This window comes from Indicator indicator, chromosome 22, assembly GCF_027791375.1.
Source record: "Indicator indicator isolate 239-I01 chromosome 22, UM_Iind_1.1, whole genome shotgun sequence".
Lineage (NCBI taxonomy): Eukaryota > Metazoa > Chordata > Aves > Piciformes > Indicatoridae > Indicator > Indicator indicator.
Window position 1 is genome coordinate 13,654,229 of NC_072031.1, and position 26,817 is coordinate 13,681,045.

The 26,817-nt window shown below is 54.6% G+C and overlaps 1 protein-coding gene across 1 annotated transcript; it reads right to left on the reverse strand.

Moving 5' to 3' along the window:
* Positions 1 to 458: 458 nt before the first annotated feature.
* On the reverse strand, positions 459 to 21,403 carry RADIL (Rap associating with DIL domain). Its single transcript, XM_054391192.1, has 15 exons — positions 21,368 to 21,403; positions 17,543 to 18,101; positions 11,731 to 12,023; positions 9,983 to 10,642; positions 9,772 to 9,809; positions 8,616 to 8,776; positions 7,232 to 7,344; positions 6,142 to 6,379; positions 5,456 to 5,628; positions 5,019 to 5,169; positions 4,510 to 4,700; positions 3,265 to 3,658; positions 2,829 to 2,968; positions 1,890 to 2,029; positions 459 to 564 (listed from the first exon to the last, which is right to left on the reverse strand). The coding sequence occupies exons 1-15, from the start codon at positions 21,401 to 21,403 to the stop codon at positions 459 to 461; spliced, it is 3,393 nt and encodes a 1,130-aa protein (XP_054247167.1).
* Between the last annotated feature and the right edge of the window lie 5,414 nt (positions 21,404 to 26,817).

A 26,817-nucleotide genomic window follows, 5' to 3' on the forward strand; every position in this document is an offset into this window, starting at 1 on the left:
GCTACTGCCACAGCAAAGCCCAGGCCTGCCCCACAGGCTAATCTATAAACATAAAAGGTGTGTTCAAGCCTTCTGCCCATCAGCATGAGAGATTCTGCAGGGCTGCCAGCCTGTAGGAACAGAGGAGCCTGCCTGCAGTCCCAGCGGGGGAAGCATCCCCTTCATGCCTCCTACCAGAGGGGACATAGGATCAGAAAAGCTCCCGAGGAGGACACCACAGGATAAAAGGTGACCAGGCAATAGATCAGGAATGATGCTCCCAGCTGGTGCAGTGGGAGAAGCGTGCACCACCCTCATGTGTCTTTTCATCCACTGCAACAGGGGCAGGGTGTTGAAAAGCAAAACTAGGGCAGTTGTGGTGTCTTGGTCTTCCCTTTCGCACTCCAGGCTCCCCGAGGTCAGCCTTGACCAGAGCTGCACTTGCAAGCTGCTGCAGAAGGACTCTTGTACCACAAGGACTAGGAGGAAGAGGAGCTGGAACTGATTTTTTTGGCTATTTCTATGTCCGACTTGGCAACCAGAAACCGCAGCTTCTTCCCTCCAGAGCGGATGAGATCCACTGCACTGCAGAGAGCAAAAGGAAGAGAGGTGAGTTCTGGCTTCTCACAGGCTGGCAGTTCCCCAGGACCCTGGCAAGTCATGGGCATTGGCAAAGAACCCCCCATTTGCCAAGCATGTGCACCCTCTGCTCTGTGCCCCCTTACTAGCAGGGTCTGTTTCTCTTCTGCCTGTAGCTTCACAGAGAGCCCAGTCTGCACACAAGTGCTGCCAGGACAAGGGCAAAGAAGCCCTAAGCTTCTCTGTCCCATGGGCAGCTGAGCTCTGCCCCAGCCAGAACCACAGAATGGTAGGGGTTGGAAGGAACCTCTGGAGTCCCCTGCTAATGCAGGTTTGCCTAGATCAGGTTGCACAGGAACATTTCCAGGTGCCTTTTGAAAGTCTCCAGAGAAGGACACTCCACAATCTCTCTGGGCAGCCTATTCTAGTGTTCTGTAATCCTAAAAGTAAAGAAATTTCTCCTTAAGTGAAACCTCTTATGTTCTGGTTTGTGCCTGTTGCCCCTTGTCCTATCACTGAGCACGACCAAAAAGAGCCCAGCCTCAGGCTCTTGACCCCCACCCTTTAGATACTGATCAGCATTGAGAAGATTCCCCTTTCAGTCTTCTCTTTTCTAGGCTAAACAGCCCCAGGTCTAAGCTTCTCCTTGTAAGAGAGATGCTCCAGTCCCCTAATCATCTTCATGGCCCTCTGTTGGACTCTCCCCAGTAGTTCCCTGTCTCTCTTGAACCAGGGAGCCCAAATCTGAACACAATACTCCAGGTGCAGCCTCACTAAGGCAGAATAGAAGGGGAGGAGAACCTCTCTTGACCTGCTTAATGCACCCCCAGAATGCCATTGGACTTCTTGGCCAAAAGAGCCCATTGCTGGCTTATGGTGAACTTGTCCACCAGCACTCCCAGTCTTCTCCACAGAGCTGCTTTCCAGAAGGTCAACCTCTTACCTGTACAGACAGACAGGCAGCGTGTGAGCTGCCCCATCCCACTACCTTTGAGGGGAAACCTGGGGTGGGGCTGGAGCAGCTCTGCTTGCTGAGACACACCTCTAGAGCTCTCATTTCTTTCTCAAATGTGCTCTCCAGCTTGATCCCTCTTCCAACCCCTCCAGACAGCTGCCTTCCCCTCTTCCCAGTGTCCCACACAAGTCTCTCCCCTCTCTGTGGCTTGCCTGTAGTGCAGTATCCTCTGAGTGTCGGCTAAGACCGGGGCAGTGGACACTTGGGAGACTCTTTTCAACTCTTTGCTGCCAAGCAGCTGAAAACCTGGGCTGAGCAGGAAGGAACTCCCATAGTGCTGATACCAAACCAGGCCCTCCAGGGAGGTGCCACTCACCTTTGGTAGTCTGCCCCGATGAGGCTGGTGCCGTTGACTGCCAGGATGCGGTCCCCAATGGAGAGTCTGCCGTCGGCGGCCGCGGGGCTGTCCTCGATCAGGGTGCGGATGTAGATCCCCGGGGAGCAGAGGGGAGTGTGCTGTGGGAGGGAAGGGTACTGAGAGACCAGCCAGGGCAGAGGGGACTTACAAGGCTGGCAGTTCCAAAGGGACCCAGGCACAGGTGACTTTCCCTGCTGGCTCCCAGGCTGATGCCAGGTGGGACCCTGAAGGCAGTGGGGAACATGAGGGAAGGGTGCTGGGGACAGCGTGGCTAATGGCTGAGTTTTATATCAGTTTATACACAGAAAGGAGAGGGAAGGGCAATCTTGTCTTGTTCCATTTAGGTAAGAGTAAAGCATCATTAGCCTGCAGCTGCCTTGGGATGAGCCCTCTTTGCTCCCAGCTGCCCAGGGGCTGGGTACCCTAGGACTAATTGTTTCCTAGTGACTAATGCACAGCCATGAAAGGCCACTCAGTGAGATGATCTATCACACCAAGCCAGGCTGCAGCATCACCTTATGCAACAAGAGCTCTTGCAGGCAGGGTGGTTCTGGCACTCCATGAGCCTCCTTGCTCCCCTCTGCTTCCCTTGCCACCCACTGAAGGGTGGAGGAAAGACCTCAGCTGAGTCATTTTCCTTCCACTAGACTGCTCAGCCTCTTTGCTCTCTCCAGCTGCAGGACAGCTGTGAGGGCTTTTGCATGCACATCACAGCAATCCAAAGAGCCAGAGCTCTGCTCCTCCTGACAGATCGCTCTGTGCCTCATTTTCCCCAGGAGAAGCAGCCTAGAAGCTGACAGCTTCTTTACTGGCTTTTCTTGGGGTTTAAAACATGTCCCACATGTTCCAGCTACCTGAAAAGCTTTCAGCCCTGTCCCATGGTTGGTGAGCACTCACCAAGCCGTCGATCAGCCCCATCCCCAGCCCAATGGGTCCTCTCTCCAGCTCCACCACGAAGACATAGCAGAAGTCATCAGTGGCAGAGCTGCGGCTGGAAGACTCTGGTGTGGGGTAGTCGTAGGGGGTCGGTGAGCATCCTGGCAGTGGAGAGACCAGCTTACTGCTCTGGCATTGCCCAAACCCAGCCTCACAACCACCCACAGAAAGCTATCCCCTAAGGCCCCATGGGAGCCATCCTCAGATAGCCCCAGGGCTGGTTCTCTGCCTGAGCAGGAGGTGGGTAAGATGCTTCATTTGCTTCCCCCTGCCCTGTCCAAGTACTGACAAGTCCCCACAGGAACCATGTGTACAGGCAAGGCTGTGCAGATTAGCAGCAAACACCCTCATGCCCCAGTCCTGCCTCCTAAAGCAAGGCAGTGCCACTTCTCAGTACCTTCGGGGGTGCTGCCTTTGGTGCCATTCATCCCATTCCTTCGAGGGTCCTGCAGTCCCTTGCCAGTGCCTTGTGGGGACTCTGGGCTCCCAGAGTCCAAGTTCAGGGGGGTGGTTGGTGGTGTTAGCAGGCAGGAGGAGTCTGTAGGTGCCATGCTGGCTTTGGGAGCTGGACTCTTGCCCAGCTGCAGATGCTTGAGCTTCTCCTGGAGCTGGGGCTCACTGGTGGGGTGCTCACAGGAACAGCCATTGGTGGCCAGGCAGAGTGGGGGGCTCCCCTCTGTCTCAGCACAGCCCCCCAAGGAGCAGTAGTCCTCCTGGGTGGTAGTGATCGCCAGGGTGACAGCTGGGTTCTCGCTCACCTCCAGGATATCTGCTGTCATGGATGCCTCTTGCTTAAGAAGGAGAAAAATGCTCTATGGGCCCCCCTGCATGCACTTTTCACACCTACCTGCACCCCAGCACCCTGTCTGCTTTGCAGGCAGGACAGCTGCTGGCTCCAGTCAAAGCCTTGGCAATTAAGACACTGCCAGGGCTTGTCCTGGCTTCCCAGGAGAGCTCCCACACCTCAGTCCTGTGGCCAGGGCCATGCTGGGTGGGGATGCTTGCAGCCAGCCAGAAGGGCACTCTTGGTCACATCCATGCTGAGGGATCTCATTGGAAGGGGACACCCAGGGAGCACCTGTGGCCCTAGAGCTGACTGATGTGGCCCCAGGGTGACAGGAGGAAGTAGTGGTGCCTGTGGGTGCTGCAGCTGATGGGGACAGGGCAGGAGAGGAGAAGGGCACCTGCTGGAGGGATGTCCTCCCCAGTGAGCTGGAGATGAATGGTGTCTGAGCTTAGCAGCCACAGCACATCTCACCCTCCCCATGTTTCACAGGCATTAGCTAATGAGTGCTTTGCACGAGGTGGGGAACAGGCAGGGTGCAGGGCAGGGAGGACAGGGGAAGGCACAGAGAGAAGGGGAGTGCTGCCTGCAGACATCCCCCCGTGCTTTCTCCCTTCTATCCACTAATGAGATTGCTGGGACCAGCCTGTCCTTCCAGCTCACCTTCCCACACCTCCCAGGCTGGTGGATTAGCAGCACTAATCCTTCCCTCAGCGCTACCTGAGGGCATTGTTGCAGCTCCAGGCTGCAGGCAAGGGCAGCGAGGCTGTGGCACTGAGTCAGAGGGGTCTCCAGAGGGAGCCAAGCCCCTCCTGCCCACCTAACAGAGTAACAGCCTCTCTTTCTAGAACAGGCTACCTTTGGGGGTGCTGAGCCCTGCCCCTCGCTGCCATGGGGGCTCTTGCTCTGCAGGCTCCAGAGGAAGTGGCGGATGTAGAGCAGGTGGCGGTAGATATTGTCATCCAATGTCTCCATTTCCAGGTCCACTTTGAAGCCTCCACTGGGCAGGATGATGGGAGGGTGGTTGTCAAAGGACTCCAGCGTCTCATCTGAAAGGTGGAGGGAGGGTGGCTAGTGCTGGTCTGGACTGCACCCTGCTGCTGCCTCCCAGCTCTCAGCCACATGCAGTCTCCCAGCCAGGATCCAAGAGACAACAAATTGTGAGGCAGCAGCATCCTTCAATTGGGAACACAGAGAGACCCCCAAGCCCTCAGAGGGCACTTTGCATCCTTTGCAGTATCAGCATCACGGGGCTGTGGTTATTCCTGATCACTGCCGTTACTACAGGAGCCCTTTGTTTTTTGCATGAGATCTTTGGAGGGAGCCTGCAGATGACTGGAGCACTGAGTGTGAAGCCAGGGGCTCACCAGGCTGGAAGGTGGCTGGGCTCTCCTCCTCGCCAGGCTGCCACGCTGCGATGCAGCCCACATCCATGACCGCCTGGCACTGGCTCAGCACCCGATGCAGCTGTGCAGGGCTCAGCGCCGGGAACTCGGCTCGCAGGGCTTGCCAGGTCATCTGAGCAGGGAGACAGCAAGGCAAATGGCAGAGGTGAGGAGCTGCTCTCTCCTAGGAGATCACAGGAAGGATGATGGGAGGGAGGGGTCAGGCAAGATGGAGTGAGCCTGAGCATCCTCTTCTTAGTACTGCCAGCCCACAGACCCACCACCCCGGGAAGGGGAAGCTGGCAAGAGGTTGCAGAAGAGACATCACTGCAAGTGATGTCACCCCCTCAAATAGCAAGCAGGCCTCTCCTGCCAGTGCCCATCTCGATGCTGTGAGACCCAAGCTGAGCATCCCTCACCTGGACCATCTGGGAGCCAGGCATGGCCAGCAGGTTGGCCACACTAACAAGTTTGGCAAAGAACTGCTGGGCAAGCTGCTCGAAGCCAGCTCCACGCAACCACTCCAGGAGCAGCCGGACGCTGGTCCGCAGCTTCACCCCTTGAGACCAGTGGAAACAGCCAAGAGAGGAGCCTGTGGAGGCAAAGCATCCATCAGCACGTGTTGGGGAACAGCCCCTCAGTCCCCAGTCGCTCATCCTGAGCTCAACACCTGGCCAAAAGGTAAAGCTGCCACAGGACAGCAAAATAAGTCCAGGTTAATGATCTAATCATCCTATAGATGTAACTCCTGCTGGTGGCTGGACCTGGCCTAGCATTAACAGCAGGCAATGGAGCACCTCAGTCCCATGGCAGGCTGGAGTTTATTCACGAGCTGCCCTCCAAATATTCTCAGGCTCAAAAGGGCAGTGCTCCTTGCATGGGGTGAGCAGGGCTAAACCCCTCCTGGGAGTGGGGACCCTGAAGACAGCCAGATCTGTGTTTGGCCTCCCCATAACAGTGCTGCTACCTGCCCTTCTCCAGCCTCTTTTGAAGCACCCTCCCTCCTGTACCTGCCAAGGTGGCATTGGAATGGATTGAAGGTCTCCCTAAGGGTCAGTCCCCTATGGGTTACCCAGTCTAAGCTGGGCGTTTGAGGAGGACTGACCCTTATCCAGGAGCTGGTTGAAGAGCAGAGTGTTGGAGAAGAAGAAGAGGTAAGCAAACATCTGGGAGGTGATCTCTGGGTGCACCTCGTACTGGCGGAGCAGGTCCAGTGCTGCCTGGTAGATGAGCACAACCCTGCGGAGCTCCTCGGGCAGGGGGGGGGATGCTCGCCAGCTCTCCCGGCACTCGTTCTGGAAGGGGTTACACTCCAGCAGGGCAGGGAGGGACACGTACAGACACTGCAGGGAGAGCAGCAAGTTCACAGCAGACTGATTTCAGTTGCTTTTTATTCATGAGCCAAACCCTTTTGACCCCCTCACCTCCACAAGCCAAGCAAAGATTGCTGGTGCTGCTCCAGCAAGGGGCTGATCCTGCTTACCCCCTGCCTCTGTGCACTCTGGTGTTGCACAAGCATTTGAAAAAGAAGAAGAATGAGCATATCTGTTGTTTTTAGTAGCTGGAGGTGGTGGTGTGGGATAGTTCAGCTACAAAGATGAACCAGGGTGGTGACCAACCAGCTGGACACGAGAGTGAAAGAAAAACCAGGAGCAATGGGAATGATCTTTCCCTGTTGCTTGAATGGGAAAGCAGCACCTAACACCTAGCTGTGCCGGAGGCTGAGGGGAAGGTAGGGGTGCTGGGGAGGAGGATGCTGCTCCAGCAGAGCCGTGCAGGAGCATCCCCTTCGTCCCCACAAGCCAGCGCCAGTGCACACAGCAGCCTTTCTCCTGCCTCACACTGCCTGCTCTGTTCCCTGCTCCCGGCCCTCGCGGTCCAACGGCAATGGTCCAGGGGCCCCTTTCCACCGTGCCCTGAATTGCACCATTATTGCCACACGGGCCAGAGCCAAGCAGCTCTCCCCAAACGCCTCCCCTGCGCCGCTGCACTGCAGGCAGGGAAACACGCCGCAGTAATTCGATACTTTTCCTGATCCGCGACCAAAACTCAGGGCGCTTCAACCCGAAGGAAAACACCTCCGTGTGATGCAGATGCCAAAGGGAAAGCTTAAACCTCCTGCACAGCCCAAGAGCTGCTGGGGATGCATGTGCTGGCCCCGTGGGATGCTGCTGCCCTCCCCAGGAAGCACCTACCTTGGAGATGTAGTAGACGCACTGCTGGAAGGTGTACATGACCACCTCCTCCAGCACTGTCATCGCCTCCTCGCTGGCTGTGATGGTCGAGGAGAACAGAGACTCCTTGGAGCCTATGGGGTGGAGAGGAGAGGAGAGGGAGGAGTAAGCCTGCACAGCAAGGTGAGCCAAATTCACTGCTCCCCAAATCACAGGATAGAATCATAGAACTATAGACTGGTATGGGTCTGAAGGGACCTTTCAAGGGCATCTAGTCCAAATCCTTGCAGTCAGCAGGGACATCTGCAACTACAGTAGGTTATTCAGAGCCCCAAACGACCTGACCTGAGATGGTTCCAAGGATGGGGCATCTACCTGGCAACCTGGGCCAGTGTCTCCCCACCCTTAGTGTATAAAATATCTTCCTTTTCCCTAGTCTGGATGTCCCTCTTTCAGTTTAAACCCTTGCCTTGTCATGACAGGCCCTGCTGAACAGTCTGTCCCCATCTTCATTATCAGTCCCTTTAAGTACTGAAAGGCCACCAGAAGGTCTCCCTGGAGCCTTCTCTTCGCTAGGCTGAACAACTCCAGCTCTCTGCCTGGTCTCACAGCAGAGGGGTTCCAGCTCTTGCATCATTTTTGTGACCTCCTCTGGACCAGCTCTAACAGCTCCGCATCTTTCCTGTCCTGAGGATGCCAGAGCTGGACACCATCCCCTGAGTGAGGGTTATTAGTGCTCCTGGATTGGCATCACCACTTTGGCATCCCCCCCAGCAGGAGCAAAGAGGCTCCTCTCATCCCAGACCACCCACCGGTCATCTCCCACAGCTCACAGCACCCCTGGCAGCACAGCAAGGTGGCGTCTGCTGCAGCCCTCCTTGTGCCTGTCTGGCCTGTGGACATTTTCATTTGCTGCATCAACCAGAAGGTTTCTGAGGCCAATTTAATACCCTTTGTTTCTTTGCTGAGCTCTTTGGTTTTTGCTGGCATTAACATGGGCTCACCAGTGAGCAGCTCTGCAGGGCTGGCTGCAAACCCAAGCCCCAGCTCTGCAGCCAGATGGAGGCAGGCCAAAAGCCACCCCCAAGGCATTACCCACAAGATGCCATGGTGGAAAGGGGAGGCTTGGCTGCAAACACAACCCAAGCACAACCTAAAGACAACTCAACAAACCTGTCCCCAAAGCCAAGCAGCAGCATGGCAGGACATGAGGCTGCTCCTTCTGCACAGATTAGCCCAGCCTGCAGCACACAGATGTCCCTGCTGGTGAGGATTATGGGGGCTGGGGGGGGGGGGGTGTTTCAAGGAGCATCTCAGGGGCACTGACCCCAGCTTGTGCCTGGGGATTAGCAGAGCAAAGTCGCTCTGGCTTGAGAAACAAGCAGGGAGCTGCACCCAGCCCTACCTCTGACGTCCAGCTCCTCCTCCATGCTCTGGATGTAGGTGGGTGATTTCTGCTGGATGAAGTAGAGGACCTCGATGGCATTGGCCATCCAGAAGAGGATGTGCTGCAGATCTGGGAGAAGGTCTGTGATGGTGAAGCGAGACAGGGTGGCAGGGTCCTGGCTGGGGAGACACAGCAGGAGTTATAACTGCACTACTCAGCTTTTGGGGAGAAAATAGCCATCCTGGGGTGAGGCCAGAGAGCTTTTGCATCTCTTCACCCTTCAACTAAGCACTACCCTTGGGAAAATCCTTTACAGGCAAAAACCTGGTGGTTCCTGCTCTGTGGGATGGCAAAAGGCCACCTGTCCTTTGTGGGGTGCCACTTTAGGGTGAGACTCCCCCTAGCCAGCTGAATTGCAGTAAGTACTCATGGCTGAAGAGCAGCTGTCCCGAAGAAGTATGTGCTGCTCCTGCCAGCTCTGGATGGTTAAACCCAGTCTGCCTGCACTGAGCTATTAAAAAATAAAACAAAATAAATAAAAAGCATCTGGGAAGTTTCTCAACTGCTGAACTGCTTTTTCCTGCTGTAGGAGAGGCCTGGGAATTATCCTCAGAGCTTGTCCTAAAGAGCTTGTCCACAGCAAGCACCAACTGTTTCTCCAGATGCTGCTTTGGAGCCTGGATTTTGTAAAGGGCTGGGAAGCCAGGTCCCCTGCACCTCTGTGATGGCCCCATAGTGCTGCTCCCCACCCTTGAACACCCTCTACGACCATCCTTGGATTCACACATGCATGACCAGTCCCATCCCCACTCCACAGGTGAGTCTTCAGTGTGGGCCGGCTGGGAGCCCACACCAGGACCATCCCCACTACATCCCTTGGGGATGATAAAGTCTTAACCAGGTCTTGGACTGGAGAAGACCCCAGAGCTGCTGCAGGTCCTGAGCATGGCTGCTGTTACAGTTTCACATATTCCCAAGCAGGAGCCATGCAAGCACAGACCAGAGAGCCAAACATGTGGGACTGAGCAAAGGAACTCAGCATGCAGCCATGCCAGCAGGTTGGGAGGTTGGATTTAGCCAGATATGGATGCTCCTCACTCATGGAGGAAGATCTGAGCTGAAGTCTCCCTGGTTTGGGCCAAAACAGGGGGGAAGGGTGGCATGTTGCACTTACTGCTGGGACTGCTTTTCGGCCAGCTCCCGTGTCCGCTCCTGGGCAGGGAGAGAAGGGGAAAGCAAAATGTAAGCCAGCAGGGATGGGGCAGTACAAGCATCACCCCAGCCAGCACTCACTGCTGCTGGGAGCCAGGCTGAGGGAAGTTCCCACAGGGGCATCCAGCAATACACCCACACCACCACTGCCCCCCAGCCCACCACCAACTGACCCACACTGTCCTCTGGATCATTTTGGCCACTTTGAGCACCAGCTGCCCAAAGTCTCCGGGCTCAAAGCTGGTGGCTGAGTGCTGGATGCAGAGGCAGAGCAGGAAGGCAGGTGTCAGTTTGTGGTCATCTCCTCCTGGCTCGATTAGGGTCATGATGCGCTGCAGGAGTACGTCCTCTGCTGCTGGATCAAACTCCAGCAACAGCTTTCTGCGAGGCGGCCTGGGGCCGCTGGAGGGCCCCCGCTTTTTGGCGGCAGGGTCCCTCTCCTTCATCAGGCTGCCACACGCCCTGCAGACAGCGGGGCCCTCGGGGACAGCAGGGTGCAGGGCTCGCAGCCTCAGCAGGGTCTGCGCCGGCAGCGGCTGCGCCTTCATGGGATCCTTGTAGAGGAGCAAGTAGTAAAGGCCGAGGGAGAGGAGGTCCCCGTGCCGCAGCACCACCGTCCGGGCCACCTTGGCAAAGTTGACGGAGATGGCAGCACCAGCGATGGGCTCCAGCACCAGCTTCTCCTCCGAGCGGTGCCGGGAAGGTCGGAGCTTCCTGATGGTGCAGTGCAGGGGCAGAATGTCAGGGGCTGACAGGCTGATGCTGGGCTTGCTGGCCTGCGTCCTCTGGCCCACCGTGTGCTGCTCACGGTTCAGCAGGTAAACCAAGCTGTCCTGCCAAGCGGGGAGACTCAGCATGAACCAAGGGGCAGAGGGAAAGAGGGACCTCCCTCCCTGCAGTGCAGTGGGTGCTGCAGTATCTCACTGTCCCCCGGCCACCCACCCTCCAGCTGCACCTTTGCACAGCAGAGCCACGTTGCTCCCTCTTGATTTTCCTCGCTGCCAAGCGACAAAGCAGCGCTCCCAGCTTTGGGTGCACAATAACTTTGGGCATGCAGTAAACACGGCTGCTTTGGGCAGAAGGAGCCTTCCCTCCACCTCTCCCCCCGACACCCCTTACTTACCGCAGATGCTTTTCCTGCTCATTTTCTCTCCCTATCTCCCTAGACCACAGCAATGTCTGCATTCTCCTGCCTGGGTGACAATGGTGGGACCCCAGTCTTGTTGCCCAGCCTACCCACACTCCCCCAAGGCAGCTCATGTAACCACCCCGTGCCTCAGTTTCCCCAGCTGTACTGGATGGCTGCAGAAGGGTGAGGGCTGCAGAAGGGTGAGGGCTGCAGTGCCAGTGTCACCCTGCCAGACAGATTGGAAGAGCCAGATGCTCAACGGGGACAAAGTAACCATTAACTTCAAGGGCCATCCCAGTCCTTTCCAGTTCTCCAAGTGCCTCCAGCACTGGGGAGCAGGGACTCCCAGACGCGCTGTCTCCTTGCTGCTTCTCATTAGCATTTGCCACTAACGAAGTAGCCAGATAAGGGATGGGGCAGCTCAGCCATCACCTGCAAAACCGGGCGTCCCTTCTGCCAGGGGAGGGGTGCTGCTCCGGGGGCTTTTCCTGCATTCATCCGGATGTTTCCCTGTGCCCCTCTGTGGCTTTGCCCGGGAGCCTCTGCAGCCCCCTGGGCTTGAGGACAGGTTCGGGGGACAGACTTGGGAAAAAGGCTGCTAAGTCCCAAGCTGGCACCACTCATTTTCTAAAGGATGCTCCTTCCACACCAGCCGCCCACCACCACCCCCTCCTACCCCAGCAGCTCCGGCCATGCAAGCAGCCCCCCCCTTCCCGGGAATTTGGGAGTGGTGGAAGGAAAGCAGAGGGGTGCCGGGGGGTGCCGTGGGGGGTGAGCAGGCGCGGTGCTTACATGCTGCTGGCTGTAGCCCTGCAAGAGCAGGAGGTGCGGGGACTGGTAGAGGGAGTACCGCATGCTGCCGCCGCTCCGCGCCGCCGGGCTGCCGGGCAGGGTGGAGCAGTGCCGCTGGAGACGCTCCCCGTTCCCGGTCCCACCTCGCCGAACCGGGTTGCCCAGGCTGGTCTCGCTGAGACTGCGCCGCAGGGCCGGGGCTGGGGGGGAGCCGCGCCGCTCAGCCCCCGCCGGTGGCCGCCGGGCCCCCCGCGCCCGGTGCCGCTGCAGCTTCCGCGCTTGGGCGTTGATGCCTGCGGAGAATTGGGGGGTGGGGTGAGAGCAGCATTCGGCGCCCCCCGCCCCCCAAACCCCGGGACCCCTCGCAGCCGCAGCACCCTACGTCTGGAGGGATGCTGCAGCTTCCCCAGGACCACGCACCCTGCGTGGACCGATGTCTCCCGGTCCTTTGCCCTCCCCGAAGGGTGACAGCAGGACACCAAGGTGGAGAGTTTTCTGCCCCAATGACACCACCAAGAAAAAGGGGGGTGCCGCCAGCCCTCCCTGTCCCCCAAGCCCATTGACTGTGGGGGCAGCCGGGCCAGACTCAGCATCCCCAGCATCCCCCACCCACCACAGCCACACTACCGGGTCTAGAAGGGGCAGGAGGAAATCTCTGCTAAAAACTAATTTAACTCAATCTTTGCCAAAAAAAAAAAAAAAAAAAAAAAAAAAGCCTGGATGCTGCTTCAGTACTCGGTGGCTAGCAGGAAACAGGAGCTGCAGGGAGGGTTTCCCTCTGGTCCCCATCAAACACCAGCCAGGCATGGGAGCTGGGAGCTGGGAGCTGCAGTGGAGCCTGCCTGCAGCAAGAGCAAGCTGTAATTAACTTCTCCCAAGCATCAGTTCAGGCAGTGCTGCCTGCAAGACAGATGGGAGAGCTGGAGTGAGCGAATAGGCCCGGCCAAGCTGCAAAAGCAGGCACTCCTGTGGCATCCTCTTCCCTGGGGGGTCCCTTCATGCTGCAAGTGTGGCTCAAGTTCTGCAGGAGAGATCAGAAGTTGTGGGTCTGGTGGAAGATGCTCATACCTCGGGTGGGCAGCCTCCTGGGAGCAGGTCGCTGGCATTCAGGGAGGATGAAGAGAAGGAAGAAAGCCCTAAAGGCTTTGCCTGTGGGAGCAGCACTGCAGCAAGGTCGGTGCAGCAGGATGCCAGAGCCCTGCTCACGGCACAGCTCGGCCGAGCAGCGAGTAGGCTTCGGCCGGCGGGATCTGGGGACAGCCAGCGGGATTTGGTGACAGCAGAGAGCCTAGTGCCCAGGGCTGCTTAAAGGGACACTCACAAGTTCAGACCCAAACAAAAATGTCTTCTGCCTTATTTGGTGAGGAATGGGCTGCCAGTTCTGAAATACAACTTTTTTGTTTGTTTGTTCGTTTTAAATGGAGCACTCCTTTGCTGGGAAAACGAAAGAGACCGGGATGGAGAGGAGGGTGGGAGAGGGAGAAAATAGCCCCTGCTGTTTACATGCCTTGGGATTAGGGCAAGGCATGGCCAAGCCACCCCAAGCAGTTCAGTGTTATTGCATCCTCCTTAAAAAGGCAATGGGTCCTGCTCACGCTCCCGTCATGGCCAGTGGCACAGCACAGAATGCCTGTGCCCCACAGATGGAAAATCTGGGGGGTGCAACAATTCTGCCTAGGCTGAGACACTGTGAATGGCAAAGGACAACCCCAAACCTCTCAGCAGAAGGCCTTGGCCCTCTTCAGGAGCCTCATCCCCAACCCACAGCAGGGAAATGAGCCAAAGGGATGAAGGGCAGCTGGGACAATGCAGATCTCAGCCCAACCCATGGGAGTGGAGAAGGAGAGGGTTTGGATCCCGGGAAGCAGCTATTGCTGGAGCTCATTGCACTGGGATGGAGCAGGAGCTGCTGGGACTGGGGTCCCATTGCCCAGAGAGACATGCCATCAGTGCTCCCTTATCTAAGGGAAAGGAAGCTTCTGTATTTATTTTGTGTAGGAAAAAAAAAAAAAAAAATCTGCTTTTTCTACTGCTGATAGAGCTCCTGTCACAGGCTCCCTGCTAACCCCAGAGCTGCACTGGAAAGATAAACACAGCTCTTTTCCTGAGCATAACAAAGTCTCTCCACAAACTGGGTTAGGATTTTTTCAGTCCCCTGGTAGTGTTTCCTCCTCCCCAGTGCATGCAAGTTATCCCACTCAAAACACTGCCCAGGCACCTCCAGCACAGTGCAGCCAGAGCTGGCAGCTGCTGAAGCCACATGGCAGCGCAGATGGGAATGGGGCGAGACTAGAAACGGGGAATGGTGAGACACTGGGATAGGTTGCCCAGGGAAGTTGTGGATGCCCCCTCCCTGGAAGTGTTCAAGGCCAGGTCGGATGGGGCCTTGAGCAACCTGGGCTAGTGGCAGGTGTCTCTGCCCATGGGGCAGTTCCAACCCCCCGTTGGAACTGGGTGAGCTTTAAGGTCCCTTCCAACTCAAATCATTCTACAATTCTATGATGGGACCATGCCCTGTCCCTTAGGGAGAGCTGGGAACCCTAAGCAAGGGCACTGTGCACCCCTCTGGACAGCACCCACAGGACCCCACCAAGCTGCTGCCTCTAAATCTGTCCTGCCTTCCCATGGGAAACTTGCTGGTTGTGGTGCTGGAGATCTTGGCTGGGATCCCCCATTTTCTCAGTCTAAGAAAAAGATTCCCTTTTTCTGGCTGGGAGATAAACAATAAATAACTCCAGTGGCCCCAGGAAAGAAGAACTACTTTGAATTTACCCAGGAGGGGCTAACATAGGGCTAGTCCTTCCTAATGTAACTGCTCTGCAGACCCTGCAGGGAGCCCTCTATGGCTGCAGTCATGCTGAGGCATATCAAAGCCAGATCCTCAGGAGTACCTGCCAGAGTATCTTTTAGTATAATAAGCTTAACTCCTATGTTTCTTAACTTGTGCACAAGATTCAGCCTCCAGGAAAGACCCAGCAAGCTCAGGACAGAGTGTAAAATGGGGCTGGTTGGGAAGATGAATGCCAAAAAGATTCCAAGTGCTGTACCTCTGTCACAGCACACACACACGCAGAGGCACCCCTCCAGTTTCTGGGTGCTTTCCCCAGATGCTCCCTAACCTCTGCGTGGTTGCTCCCCAAAAGTAGCAGGGCTGGGAGTAACAGTGAGAGAGGACATCAGCCTCCTTACTGCAGAGATGATCTTACCTGTGCTGCTAATTGGTGGCATGTGGAGAGAGCACCTTCCTCCTCAGCAGGAAGCAGATAATAAACTAATTAGGATAATGGGTAACTGCGCAGATAAAACTCCAAAGCAATTTGCTATCAGGTCACAGATGGGTGTGGAGCCTTTCCCTCAGTCACCAGCTCAGCAGCAGGGTGGGCAGCAAAGCACCAGCCTGCTTGACACCAGTGACCCCAGTCATACTGCTCCTTTCCTGCTGTGCATGGGGAAAGGTACTGGAGGTATTTCCCTGGTGATTGTGCTTTGCAGCATCCCTGAATTTTGTTTGATTGTTTTTTTTTTTTCCTTTCCAGGGAGCCATAAGCCCAAAGTCTCTTTATTTTTGTCGCACAGATGCTGCATTTTCCACACCAGCGCCTCACAACCCTGGCAGGCAGCTGATGCTTGGCAAGGGGACCTCTGCCAGCTCAAGGCTGATGACAAGGGTGAAGCCAGTGGAGGGCACTCAATGCCCATCACACCAGGTGTTTCATGTCTTTTCTGGGTGCTGGGTGAGGGGGAAGCAGATGTCTCTTCTAGATGTGCTGCATCACTCCTATCCATCCCCAGCAGCTTGCAGATGGGGTGGGAAATCATGGACCCAGTCTTGCAGCATCCCTTCAAGCAGTGCCACCAGCACAGGGTGACAGAGGCCCTGGTACCACTGAAGGAAAGGGCTGCAGGGGTGAGATTTTAACAGGTAAGACAAATAAGGGCTGTCTAGTCTGCAGAGCAGGCAGCCTAAACAAACGTGGGTGTAGGTTTTCTGTCTCGGAAGAGCTTAGTCAGCTGTGGAAAATGCCCAAAGGTTAAAAAATGGAGAATTTCCACCACCCCACCCAGAAGTGCTGAAACAAATGAAGTGATATCTACACTGAAAGCATAATGGGCTGATTTCCAGGTCCAGGGCATGCAACCCCATCAGGAACTGGTTCTCCATCGGAAATGACTGAAGGGTGCCAGGCTCAGGCCAGCATGAAGCCTGCTGCTCCCTCAGTCCACCCAGGACCCAGGTAATGGGTGGGAATGTTGCTTCCTGCATCCAAGAGAGAGTATTTGCATCTGAGAGCTGCTGTGACCTTGGGCTCAGGCAGGGAGCTGCCACGTGTCCCTCCACTGTGTGCTATAACCATTAGACTTGGCTCTTGCCCTTTCCTCTGTTCAAAAGAAGCTGTTTTTAGTCACCGCTTTCCCAAAGTGCTTACGGCTCTCTGATCCCAGCTGGAGAAAGAGCCACAGAGAAGAGCAGATCATCTACCTTTGCAAATCCTTTCCAAGCCCATTTCCCTCCCTCTGCATCACACGTGCAGCACCCTGGGACTGATCGTGTAGCATCCTCGCCTTGGACGCAAGAACTGGGCATAGCAAGGGATGGAGGGGGCCCTGTCTTGCCATCAGGTGCCCATGGACCCACCCTGCACGGCATTAACATAAGGGCTGAGGGCTGTTTTCCATTGTTGCTCCATCCCTCCCAGTTCAAGGCAGGAGGTGAGGCCATTCCTGACTCCCTGCACTGATGGGGACCTGCATATACCCCAACAAATCTACAAACTCAACACTCAGATTTTGGGGCACTCAGGCAAGGTCACAATTGCAAATCACAGTTGTTGGGACCCCAGTTGTGTCTGCTCTCCCCCAGAGTGCCCATGGCTGGTTTCCTTCACAATGAGCCCTCGTTAGAGTGGGTGGGAAAGGAGCCTTGCCCCGACTGGTGACTCATTCCTTTGCTGGTGGAAGGGGAACCTTGGCTCTTGTTTGCTGAGCACCTGCATCATGATGAGGTTATTCTGACAATCACAGCCCTTTCCTACAGGTGTGGGGAACCTCCCAGAGCTCATCCCAGCAAAGTCTCCTAGATAACACCTCCAGAGCCTGACCCAGACTCCTCCAGCAGCAGGTAAGACCCACCAAGCCCATCATATATTTAAAAATCTGATTTTTAAAACTTTTTGCCCTCATTCTTGTGGGGCTTTTATCTGAAGGTGGGAGAAAGAAAACTTTACTACTCTGCACTGGGGTCACCTATTAACCTGCTGGTTCCTCATAATACACTGGGCCGTCAGACACCTTTGAGGGAGCTCTCCTGCCCTACTTTGCTCTCTCTTCATTAGCTTCTCATTTCACTTAATTGTTCCTGCTAATTTGCCTGAGGTGTCTGGCCTGGGGGATGCCCTCAGGGAGATGGGGGTGCAGGGGAGTGGGGCAGCACTCTGCCAGGCACAAAGCTTTGCTGAGGGGTGGGACACCATGATGCTGCCTCACAGTGATGAGAAGAGTAGGCAGTGCTGATGGTCTTGCTTCCTGCTGCCCAGCTGTAACTGGGGATTTGGTATGGACACTTAAGACTGGCTGGGAGAAATATTTGAGACTCCAGGTACCAAAGTGATGCAGGAAAGGGCTGAGTGCCAACTCTACCCAGAAGCCTTGCAACTAAACTGTGGCTACCCTCCCACTAGCACCCCCCTCCCCATGCCCAAAAGACCTGCAAAAGCTGCTGGTGTGGGGTGCATCTCCCACAGCAGCCTGGGGAGCTGGCAGCTCCCTGGACACGCTCCCTGGACACACTCCCTGCGCCACATCCGGCTCTGACCTGCGGTAGTGGTGTCCACATCTTTGGCTGCCAGCTCCTCCACCTCTGCCCTCTTGCGCAGCTCCAGCCGCCGCGAGAAGCCCTCTCTGGGTTTCCAAAGGTCCTGGATGAGCAGTGGCTTCTCGTGGTCACCCAAGACCCTCAGCCCCTCCGTCTGCCACCTCTTCTCAGGGCCCTCAAACCTGCCGATGACGTCGCACAGGGCGTACTGCCCGGCGCTGAGCTGGCTCAGTCCATAACGCTCCAGGGCTTCCTTCACCAGCTCCCGCGCACCCGAGCTGCCCGTCGCCAGCACGCTCTTGTAGTTGGTGCCTGCACAGATGTTGCCTCCAAAGATCTTCAGAACACCGGGGGCCGAGAGCTGGGTGGAGAGCTCAGCTGGGTCATCCTCGCCGGCTGCTGGGGAAGCAGAGGCTGAGCTCCGATCCTTGTAGCTCAGTGTCCGGTACAAGACTTGGGATAGAATCCGGCTCTGGCGCTTCAGACGGTTCTTGGATGGTGGAGCCATGGTGGAGGAGGATCCATAAAACATTGTGCGTGCGGTCGTCATGAGGCACAGCTGGGTAGGGAAGAGAAATAAAAAGGAGAAGGTCAGTGGTTTGGAGGCCAGCTGTGCTGAGCAGGAACCAGGAAGGAGCCACTGTCACCTCCAAGGTGGGAAAGGACAGCACCAAGGGAGGACCATTTTCATTGTGCAACCCAAAACGTCAGTGGCCCAGCTCAGCTGGGCTCCTTGGCACCAGCATTGCTCCCTGGGGAAGGTTTTGTCCCTGGGAACGTAGTCTAGAGCAGCCCCAAATTTCTCCACTCTGTGTACTAAGAGGTCCCTCTTTCCCAAGTGAAATGCAGCAGGAGGAGAGCAGAGCCCAGCAGGGCTTGGCGGGGCCCATCCTGGTCAGGAGCCAAGGCATCAGGAGTTACTTTCACTAATGAGTTTATGGAGCAATCTCTTTTTTTTTTTTTTTTTTTTTAGAGGTGAAACAGAAAGCTGAAGAGCAAATTCACTCTGAAGTCAGCGCTAAATGCTTTTGCTCGCCGAGAGGCGCGGGGTGCAAACAGGCTTTAATTAGCCCTGCTAAAAACGTCCTGACTCTGGCAAATCTCTTGGCTGCTGTTGGTTTGTGGAGGACGTTAAAGCACGTGGTGGCATCGCTGACAAGGCTGCCCTTGTCATGTCAGCCAGGGCATGGCTGTGCTGGGTGGGCAACCACCAGAGGAGAGGTGGTCATGGATGTGAGACAGCTGCCAGTGCACCTCAGTCCCCAGGGATGGGATGGAAATCCTGATGCTCTCCTGGCTTTGGGTATATAGTGATCCTGTTAGGTAGGTAGTGGTCCCATTAGGCACTTAGTGGTCCTGTTAGGTAGCTACTGGTCCTGCTCAATGTCACTGACAACATCTGGGGCCAGCCTTGAAATCACATCCTGGATGCACAAGTGCCCAGGGCTTGCACGGTGCTGATAATGCCACTGGCTGCACCACCAACCCCTGCCGGGAAAGGGCCAGAAGGAGAAGTTGAGCACTGCTGACATGGGCAGGATGGGGATTTCCCTCCCCTCCAGGTTTACAACACGAATAGGGAAAAGGCCTGGTGAGAGACTTCGTACATACACAGATGACCCAAAATGTTCCATCAGCAGCTCTCGCAGTGCTTGGACGCAGCTGTTGGCATGATCCAGCTGTGCACAGCCAGGAAGACACAGGGTGTCAGCAGCTTTCTGCATCCGCGGCCCTGCAGATCCCAGGCAGGTTCTCACCACCAGAGCAAGCCCAGCACTATCAGGCAGAACGATATTGGCCCTGGAAAGCCTCCAAACCACCATATAATTCAGGAAGAAAAAGTGTCCCTGGTGCTAATGGAAGAGGTCACCTTCTAACCCAGAAACAACATCACTGCTGTGCACGGAAGATTTCTGCAGGGTGTGCAGCTCCCCATCCCAGGACCAGAGGCTGCAGATGGGGAAACTGAGGCACCAGCAAGCATTAAGGCTGCAGGACATTCTTGGGAACTGTGCAGTGCTATAGTGGTGCTACACCCTAAGTCATCCCTTTCTGCCCACCAGGACTGTGAAAACAATGAGGTTTGTCCTTCTTCCCAACCCACTGGCTCCAAAAGTGACTGTCCAGGTACTGTGGGGCAGGAAGGGGATCTGGCAGCCCCAGCACATCGTTGCTGCCTGGCTTACTGAGACTTGGCTTAGCCATCAACCTGGAAAGCAGAGCTTAGTGTCTTGTGGTTTAGAACCACAGAACCATAGAACTGTTGAGAACTGCTGGGAGAGACCTTTGAGATCATCAAGTCCAACTGCTTGCCTAGAGCTTGCAGTCCCACCTCTACTGCTAAGCCAGCCAAGTATCTCACCAGCCAAGCATTGCCCCCAAGATCTTCACTGCAACAAACTGGGTTTGGGGAAGACTCTTTGTGCTTCCACCTTGCAACTGGGGAAATTGAAGCAGGAATGGGGTTAGAGCTATGGCTCACTTGAGGTTGCTGCTCCTCCTCCAGCTGAGCCCAGAGGTGGTGTTCCTGCTGGGGACATCCCTTGGTGTCTGCTGTGTGACATCTCCTGGGATCCCTGGGACAGACCCGACCTGGGGAACAGGTCAGGGCACTGGCAGAGAATCAGGTTCAAGAGCAATTTCCTCAGGCTCTTAGTAGGGCCCCACCAGCCCTCATTAACATTGGCCAAAAGTAAAACTACCTCGTGTCCCTATGAGACCTTGCCATCGAGGATGCAAAAGATAACACTTTGTCATCAAATCACTGTTTTTAGTTCATGGGTTTAATCTGCTCTGCCCTGAACTACCTCCAGCACAGACAGAAACCTTTTAACATCTGTTGGTGGGAAATCTTTTAACATTCTCCAAGCCCACATCACAGATGGGGACACCATCCTTGCTTCTCGCAGGCCTTCACCTGGTTTTGAATATGTTATTTATAGCTTAGCTATTTTCCTGCTCTTTCTATGAAACACAGCTTCTAGAAAGTGCAGGGGCAAAGGTGTTTCAAGGGGAAAATATAAGAAGCCTGGATCAGGAGAAACTCCCAGCCTGGTCACCCCATCTTTCAGCCTCTGGAGCAAGACGGATGTGATTTCAACAGGCATCAGCCCAGGTCACATGGGACATCACAACCTTCTCCTGAAGACAGCATAACCCAGGGTCTTAATCCCCCTGGGGACTGCAATGGACATGATAAGAGGCTAACCAGATTGGCTCTCCCTGCATCCAGCCACACTGGCCATGGTGGGCACCTCCAAGGAGGCTAAAGAGAGGACAGTGGCAATGTGCCATCCTGTTTGGTCCTGCTGTGAGAGCAGGGATGCTCCAGTTGGAACCAGCTGCCTGTGGACCATCCTGCAAAGGCATTAATGATTTGGGCACATCTTCCTGCAGGTCAGTGGGACACCAGCTCCTGGACTTCCCCAGCCTGGCCAAGCCCCCTCCTCACTACAGGCAGCCCCATTCCCTGGCTGTGTCACTGGAGGACACGTGCCTGCAGCTATGGAGGCAGGTCCAGGCTTCCCAGAGAGTCTCTTCAGCGTTCAGTGACACCTCTGCTAACGACTCCAAGGTAATTATCCAAAAGCCTGCGACTGCCTCCCAGCAGGATCTCCATCAGGTATCCTCCACCTCCTCACATGCTGTGCCTCACCACACCAAAACCTGTCATTTCCCCTGGCCGGTGCTGTCTGTATTTATTCTTCAGAGCTATGATGAATGCCTTTGGTATTCACATGGCCACCTCAACCAACTCTGCCATGCCCAAGGACTTTCCTGCGAGCACCAAGGTTCCTGCTCCTATCATGCAAAGCCTGCCCTTACCTTGCCATTCTTCTCATGGGCTTTTTTGCCTTCCATTCATCATCTTCAGAAAGGACCTTCCCACGTGTTGTGCATTGTCCTGCTTGGCTCTGTCAAGTCTCTGCAAGGGGAAGAGGAGAAGTGGTTCACAGACATCAGTTGCTCACAGTACAGTGGCTCTGGAGGGCTCAGGGATGCTGCAGCTCTGCTCCTGATGTGCACCAGGTCAGCATGCAGGCTACTAAGCCACGCACATACCCTCTATAGCTCAGCATCTCACTGTGTTCCTCCTGCCTCAACCCAAGAGGTGCTGACACCCAGGATGGAAGAGGAACATCACCCACAGAGGACATGTAGCAGGTTATGTGTGTGTTCAGTCAGACACAGGCTGCAGGTGGGGAAAAACAGCCTGGCCTTAAGCTCAGGCTCCATCTCAACAGGAACATGACAGCTTTGGGGGAGAGACAGAGAAAACCCAACCAGAGTGATGGCCACCAAGAGCATCTATCCCATCATAAAGAGAAAGGAAGAGAACAGCTGCAGGAAAAGAGACACTATTGTAAAGGAAAGGTGAAGGGGAGGAGATGGGACCAGCAACAACCACATGACCTTTATCTTCTTCTCCCAATCCCACTGATGCCAAGCTGGGGACCCTCTTGTCCATGGGTGGGCAACACGTCATGGACCAGCTCCTTCCCCCAGCAGCCACAGCATGCAGGGATGCTCACCAAGATTTGTTGTTCTTGAATCTCAGTCTATTCTGCTGAACATGGAGAAGAGCCACCAAGCACCATCCCCTTGCCCTTTCACCACAGGTCTGTGAGGCTGTGAACACTGGGAACCGAAAAAGAAAGCAAAGTGAACTACCTGCAAAGGGCCTGCAGGGATTTCAAGGGAGTTTCTCAGAAAGAGCTGGCATTGCACAAGAAAGACTTCTTTCCCTGGCTCAACCATGATTAAAGACAAACACACCATCTGATCAAATCAACTAATCAGGGCCTGGGGTGGGTTCAATCCAGCCTCTCTTGCTGGGGGATACAGGAGAAGCTTCCACAAGGCAAGGAGTCGTGATGTGAAAGGCAAAGAAGTGTTCGAACCCACCTCTGCTGCTCACTGGTTCTTCCCATGATTAATCGCTCCCATCAGTTAAATATTTATGCCTTATTTCCAGTGTGTCTGCCTTCAGCTGCCAGCCATTGATTGCTGTCATGCTTTTCTCTCCCCAATTAATGAGCTTTTGGCTACCATGTATTTTCTCCTCTGTGAGTGTATTTAGATGCGTAAATCAAGTCCCTCTCTTTCCTCTTTGGTTTGATTTAGGACCAGAACAACTGGATGCCTGTCTCATCTCTCATTGCAAGGTATTTTCTGCAGCCCCTTGGCTCCCACATCTCCTCCACTGGAAAGGAAAAGCTGGGCTTGGCTCTCATCAGCCCAAATTCAGTTCTGAAAGCGCCCTGATCAAAAATGCAAATAACTGCTTGCTTGCTTGCCTTTTTTTTTTTTCTTTTCTTTTCAGAGGAAAATTTCCCATTACCCTGCAAATTTTCAATTCTTCAGCACAGAAATCAGGACAAACACAGAGCCACCCGCCCCAAGCAGCTCCCACTGGAGGAGGGAGCCACCGAGCCCCTTGCGCTTCCTCTCCCAGCATCTGTGAGCAGCTCCAGCTGAAAATTTATCATCCAGATTAGGGACAGGAAAATACATACAACTCCAGTTATTATTTTTGGGTGCAGAAAGATTTCCATTTCCCCTTTTGCTCCTTTTTAGGAGGGCTTTCACTCACCCACATTTGTACAAACCATTAACAGTGGTGCTGCTCTGGAGCAGCCCCAGGTTGTTCCAGAAATCATTTCTATCTCCTTTCAGATTAGTGATAAAAGCACTGAAACACAGAGGGCATGCTACCAGCTAGCAGTGCCCAGCTGTGATAATCTCCTCTGATAACTGCCTTTGAAATGAATCAGGTTTGTTTAATGCTGCCTTTTTGGACACTGTCTAATGTCAGCTCTAAATACTGGACTGGACTGACTTTTTTAATACTGGAAAGTGCAGATTTTTACAAGAAAATCACCTCACATAACTCAAATGCCTCACAAAAGTGTATTACAGCCAGAGAGTCACCTCTTGTGTCAGAGGCTGAAATCATTTCTACTTGCCAGGAGTTATTTTCCATAATGCCACGCTGCATGGCAGGAATTTATTCCTGGTGCTGAAGTCTTTAATCAATTAAAGCCTGAGCCAGGTTTCTCCCTCTTCTCCCCCAAGGGATACTATCAAGCCAATCAACCTGTAGCTACCAGGTCATCTTACTCCCTTTTGGGAAGAGCAGCAGCTCTATTAACACACTTTTTAATCTTCTGGAATTTCCCTAGGGCCTGTCCTGGTGCAGACACAGCTCTGTGTGGATGGGTGGTGAGATTTCAGCTGTAACCATCCCAGAACAGCAACCAGAAAAATCTGTTTTTCCAGATCTCTGTTTGAAATGTTTCCCCTTTTTTTTTTTTTTTTTTTCCTTCTTTTTTTATGGTTTTCTTTTGAGTTGTTTGGGTTTGGTTTTTTTGGTTTGTTTGTTTGTTTGTTTGTTTTTTAAATGGAAACCACTAAAGGGGCAGCACTGGTCTAACGGCAGCAGCCACAGCCTGGATGCTGGGAGGTGGAGGGAGAGGCCAGCCCAGCACTGCAATGTGGAACAAATTATAACTCAGAGAGCAAAGGAAATGAGAACACCCTGGACACGGTGGCTTTGACGTGCTTTCCTCGGCTCCAAATCCTGCCCCTCTGCAGATCCTGTCCCTACAGCTCGGCTGCCAGGGCAGAGCCCAAAACCCTCTGTTCTGAAGCAGAGTCCCTGCTCCATTCCATTCAGGATCAAGTCTCCACTTCAGAGCCTGGCTTTTTCTTGTGGGAGTTTTATCCACCTAATCTAGGGGCAGATCGGAGGCTGATAATGTCAATGCCAGCCCCAGTGCCATCTTTAGCCGGATCAGAGCCACTAACCTCCTTACCAAGTTATTATTAGCAGCAGGCACCGTGCAATAGCACCCTGGACCCCATGGCCCGGGGACCATTCAAGCAGGATATCAAGTCAGTCCTGGTCCTGCAAAGATGAACTCCCAGTTTGTCCTAAAGGCAGTTACAGCTCCACAAACAGATTATAATGATTTAGGACCCACTTCTGCAAGGACAACAGGAGTCCTTGTAGCAGGTTTTCTTTTCTTGCCTTTCCCCCCCACCTGCATTATTTCACAGGGTCTTTTGAACCGCCAACGTGCAGCAGCTCTCCATTAATGCACAAGTACAAATGCCAGCCCTCTGCCCAGGCAGCTCTATTCACACACACACACACACACAGAAACATTTCACAAAGAGCATTTGCTTTCTGCTGCCTTCTGAGCAGCAGAGTCTCTGTAGGCTGCCTAATTATAAGATCTGAGCAATAATTTTTTTTCTTTTTTTTTTTTTTTTCCAGCGATAATTAACTGATCCTGGAGAGCACTGAAAATAAGCACTTCCCCAGCAAGTAGCAAACTCCCCTGAGTTTTCTCTGCTAAAGTTACAACTCAGCACGAAACTGCTTCAGCCTCACAGGGACAGACCATCCCAGCAACTCCTCGCTAAAGTCTAGGAAGCCACCACAGTCACAGGCAGCTGAATACAGGTGAAATAGCGTTTGTAGAATAGCAGTGGGATCCCAGGGGGTGCGCAATGGGTCAAGGATCTCAAGGGGTGAGCAATGGAACAGGGGTCCCAAGGGGTATGCAAGGGGGAGAAGGATCTCAAGGGGTATGCACTTAGGAAAAGGATCTCAAAGTATGTGCAATGGGAAAAGGACCTCATGGGGTATACAATGGGATGATAAGGATGCTAAGGATATGTCATGAGGAGCGGGATCCCCAAGTGCCTGGCAATTGGACAAGCATCGCGAGGTGCAGCGTGCCCCCAGCACAGCCCGGTGCGGTTCGGCAGGCAGCAGGGCAGGTTGGGTCTCCCACGGCAACCAGACAAGCTGCCGCTTTCCTCCTGGCTCCACTTTCCAAGGGGACAAGTAACAAACATTCCTGTCCGAGCAAGCAGGGTAGGGGGGTGAAACCTGCTGGCCCCATCCCGGGGAGACGCTCCCGGGTGCGGGGGGTCAGCGCGGAGCGAGTGCCGGGGATGTTTCGGGGAAGCTACAGGGGAGATCTGCCCTCCCCCCAGCATCCACACCCCCCCCAAAAAAAAAACAAAAAGTGGGTACCTGGAGTAGGGTCTGTGTCAGCCACCCTCCGCGATACGCATCCCTCGCCCCGGTACTCACCGGTCGGGGCTCGGCGGGGCAGCCTCGGCGCGGCCCCCGGCGGCTGCAGCGCCCGGAGCCGCCGGGGCTGTGCGGCTGGTCCCGCCGCTGGGGCGGAGCGCAGCGGAGCAGAGCGAAGCGGCATTATGGCGCCCCCCTGCGGCCAGCCGCAAGAACCGTCCGCCCCGCCGCGCAGCGCCGAGAATCCCCGGGACGGGCCCACGGGCGGAGAAGGCACGGGTGGCGGGGGAGAGCTGCGCCTCCCCGGCCCTTGTGAGCGGCATTGGCCGGCTCTTCCCAACGGACCAGGGCACGGTGTCCGGTTAAAATGCCGGGGAGAGAAGCGGGCAGGGCTGTGCAGGCAGTGGCTGGCCCTGGCTGAACAGATTTGATCATCTGAGGAGCCTGTCAGGAAGAGGAAAACCAGGGAGAAAATTCTTTTAGCAGGACCTGTTGGGACAGAAGAAGGGGTGATGGGTTTAAAGGAGAGAAGGAAGCTGAAAGGAGATCTTATCATTCTCTACAGCTGCCTGGAAGAAGGTAGTAGCAAGGCAGAGGTTGATCTCTTCTCCTAAATAACTGATAGAACAAGATAAAATTACCTCAAGTCATGCCAGGCAACTTTTAGGTTGGATATTAGGAAAAATTTCTTCATCAAAAGAGTTGCGAAGCCCTGAAGCAGGCTGCCCAGGGAACTGCTGGAGTGCCCATCTCTGGAGGGCTTTCAAAGCCATATAGATGTGCTGCTGAGGGACATGGTTTAGTGGTCATCTTGGTAGCACTGGGTTAATGTTTGGACTCAATGATCTTAGAGGTCTTTTCAAACCTGATCAAATCTGTGATTCTATGGCTGCACCTGGGAGTTGTTCAAGAAGAGGTGAGCACTGATGCTCCGCTTCTCCTGATTAGAATTTCTCCTCTTGGTTAAAGGCAATGTTTCTTAGCCCAATGGGTTTCCCTTTGGGACAGAAAGTGAGTCTCCCAGCCAGGCACCCTCTGGGAGTGACAGAGTAAAAGCAAAGTGAAGTCAGGAGGCCTCCCAGACCAGACCAATCACTAGCAGTAAAGAAATAATGGGGGAGGTGGAAGTTGTGGGTCAGGTTTTGGGGTGAGTTCAGCTGCCCCTGGAAGCAAGGGACCCTCCCTGGCTCTCTGGGAAAGCTGCCGAGCATTACAGCCTTAGCTGGGA

Excerpts from the sequence above, each read along its gene's own strand:
- RADIL (XM_054391192.1), bottom strand. The coding sequence starts at position 21,403 with ATGGAAGGCAAAAAAGCCCATGAGAAGAATGGCAAG. Across the intron at positions 18,102-21,367 it reads CCCATGAGAAGAATGGCAAG|CTGTGCCTCATGACGACCGC; the intron begins GTAAGGGCAGGC and ends TTCCCTACCCAG. Across the intron at positions 5,170-5,455 it reads CTGGCTCCCAGATGGTCCAG|ATGACCTGGCAAGCCCTGCG; the intron begins GTGAGGGATGCT and ends CTCCCTGCTCAG.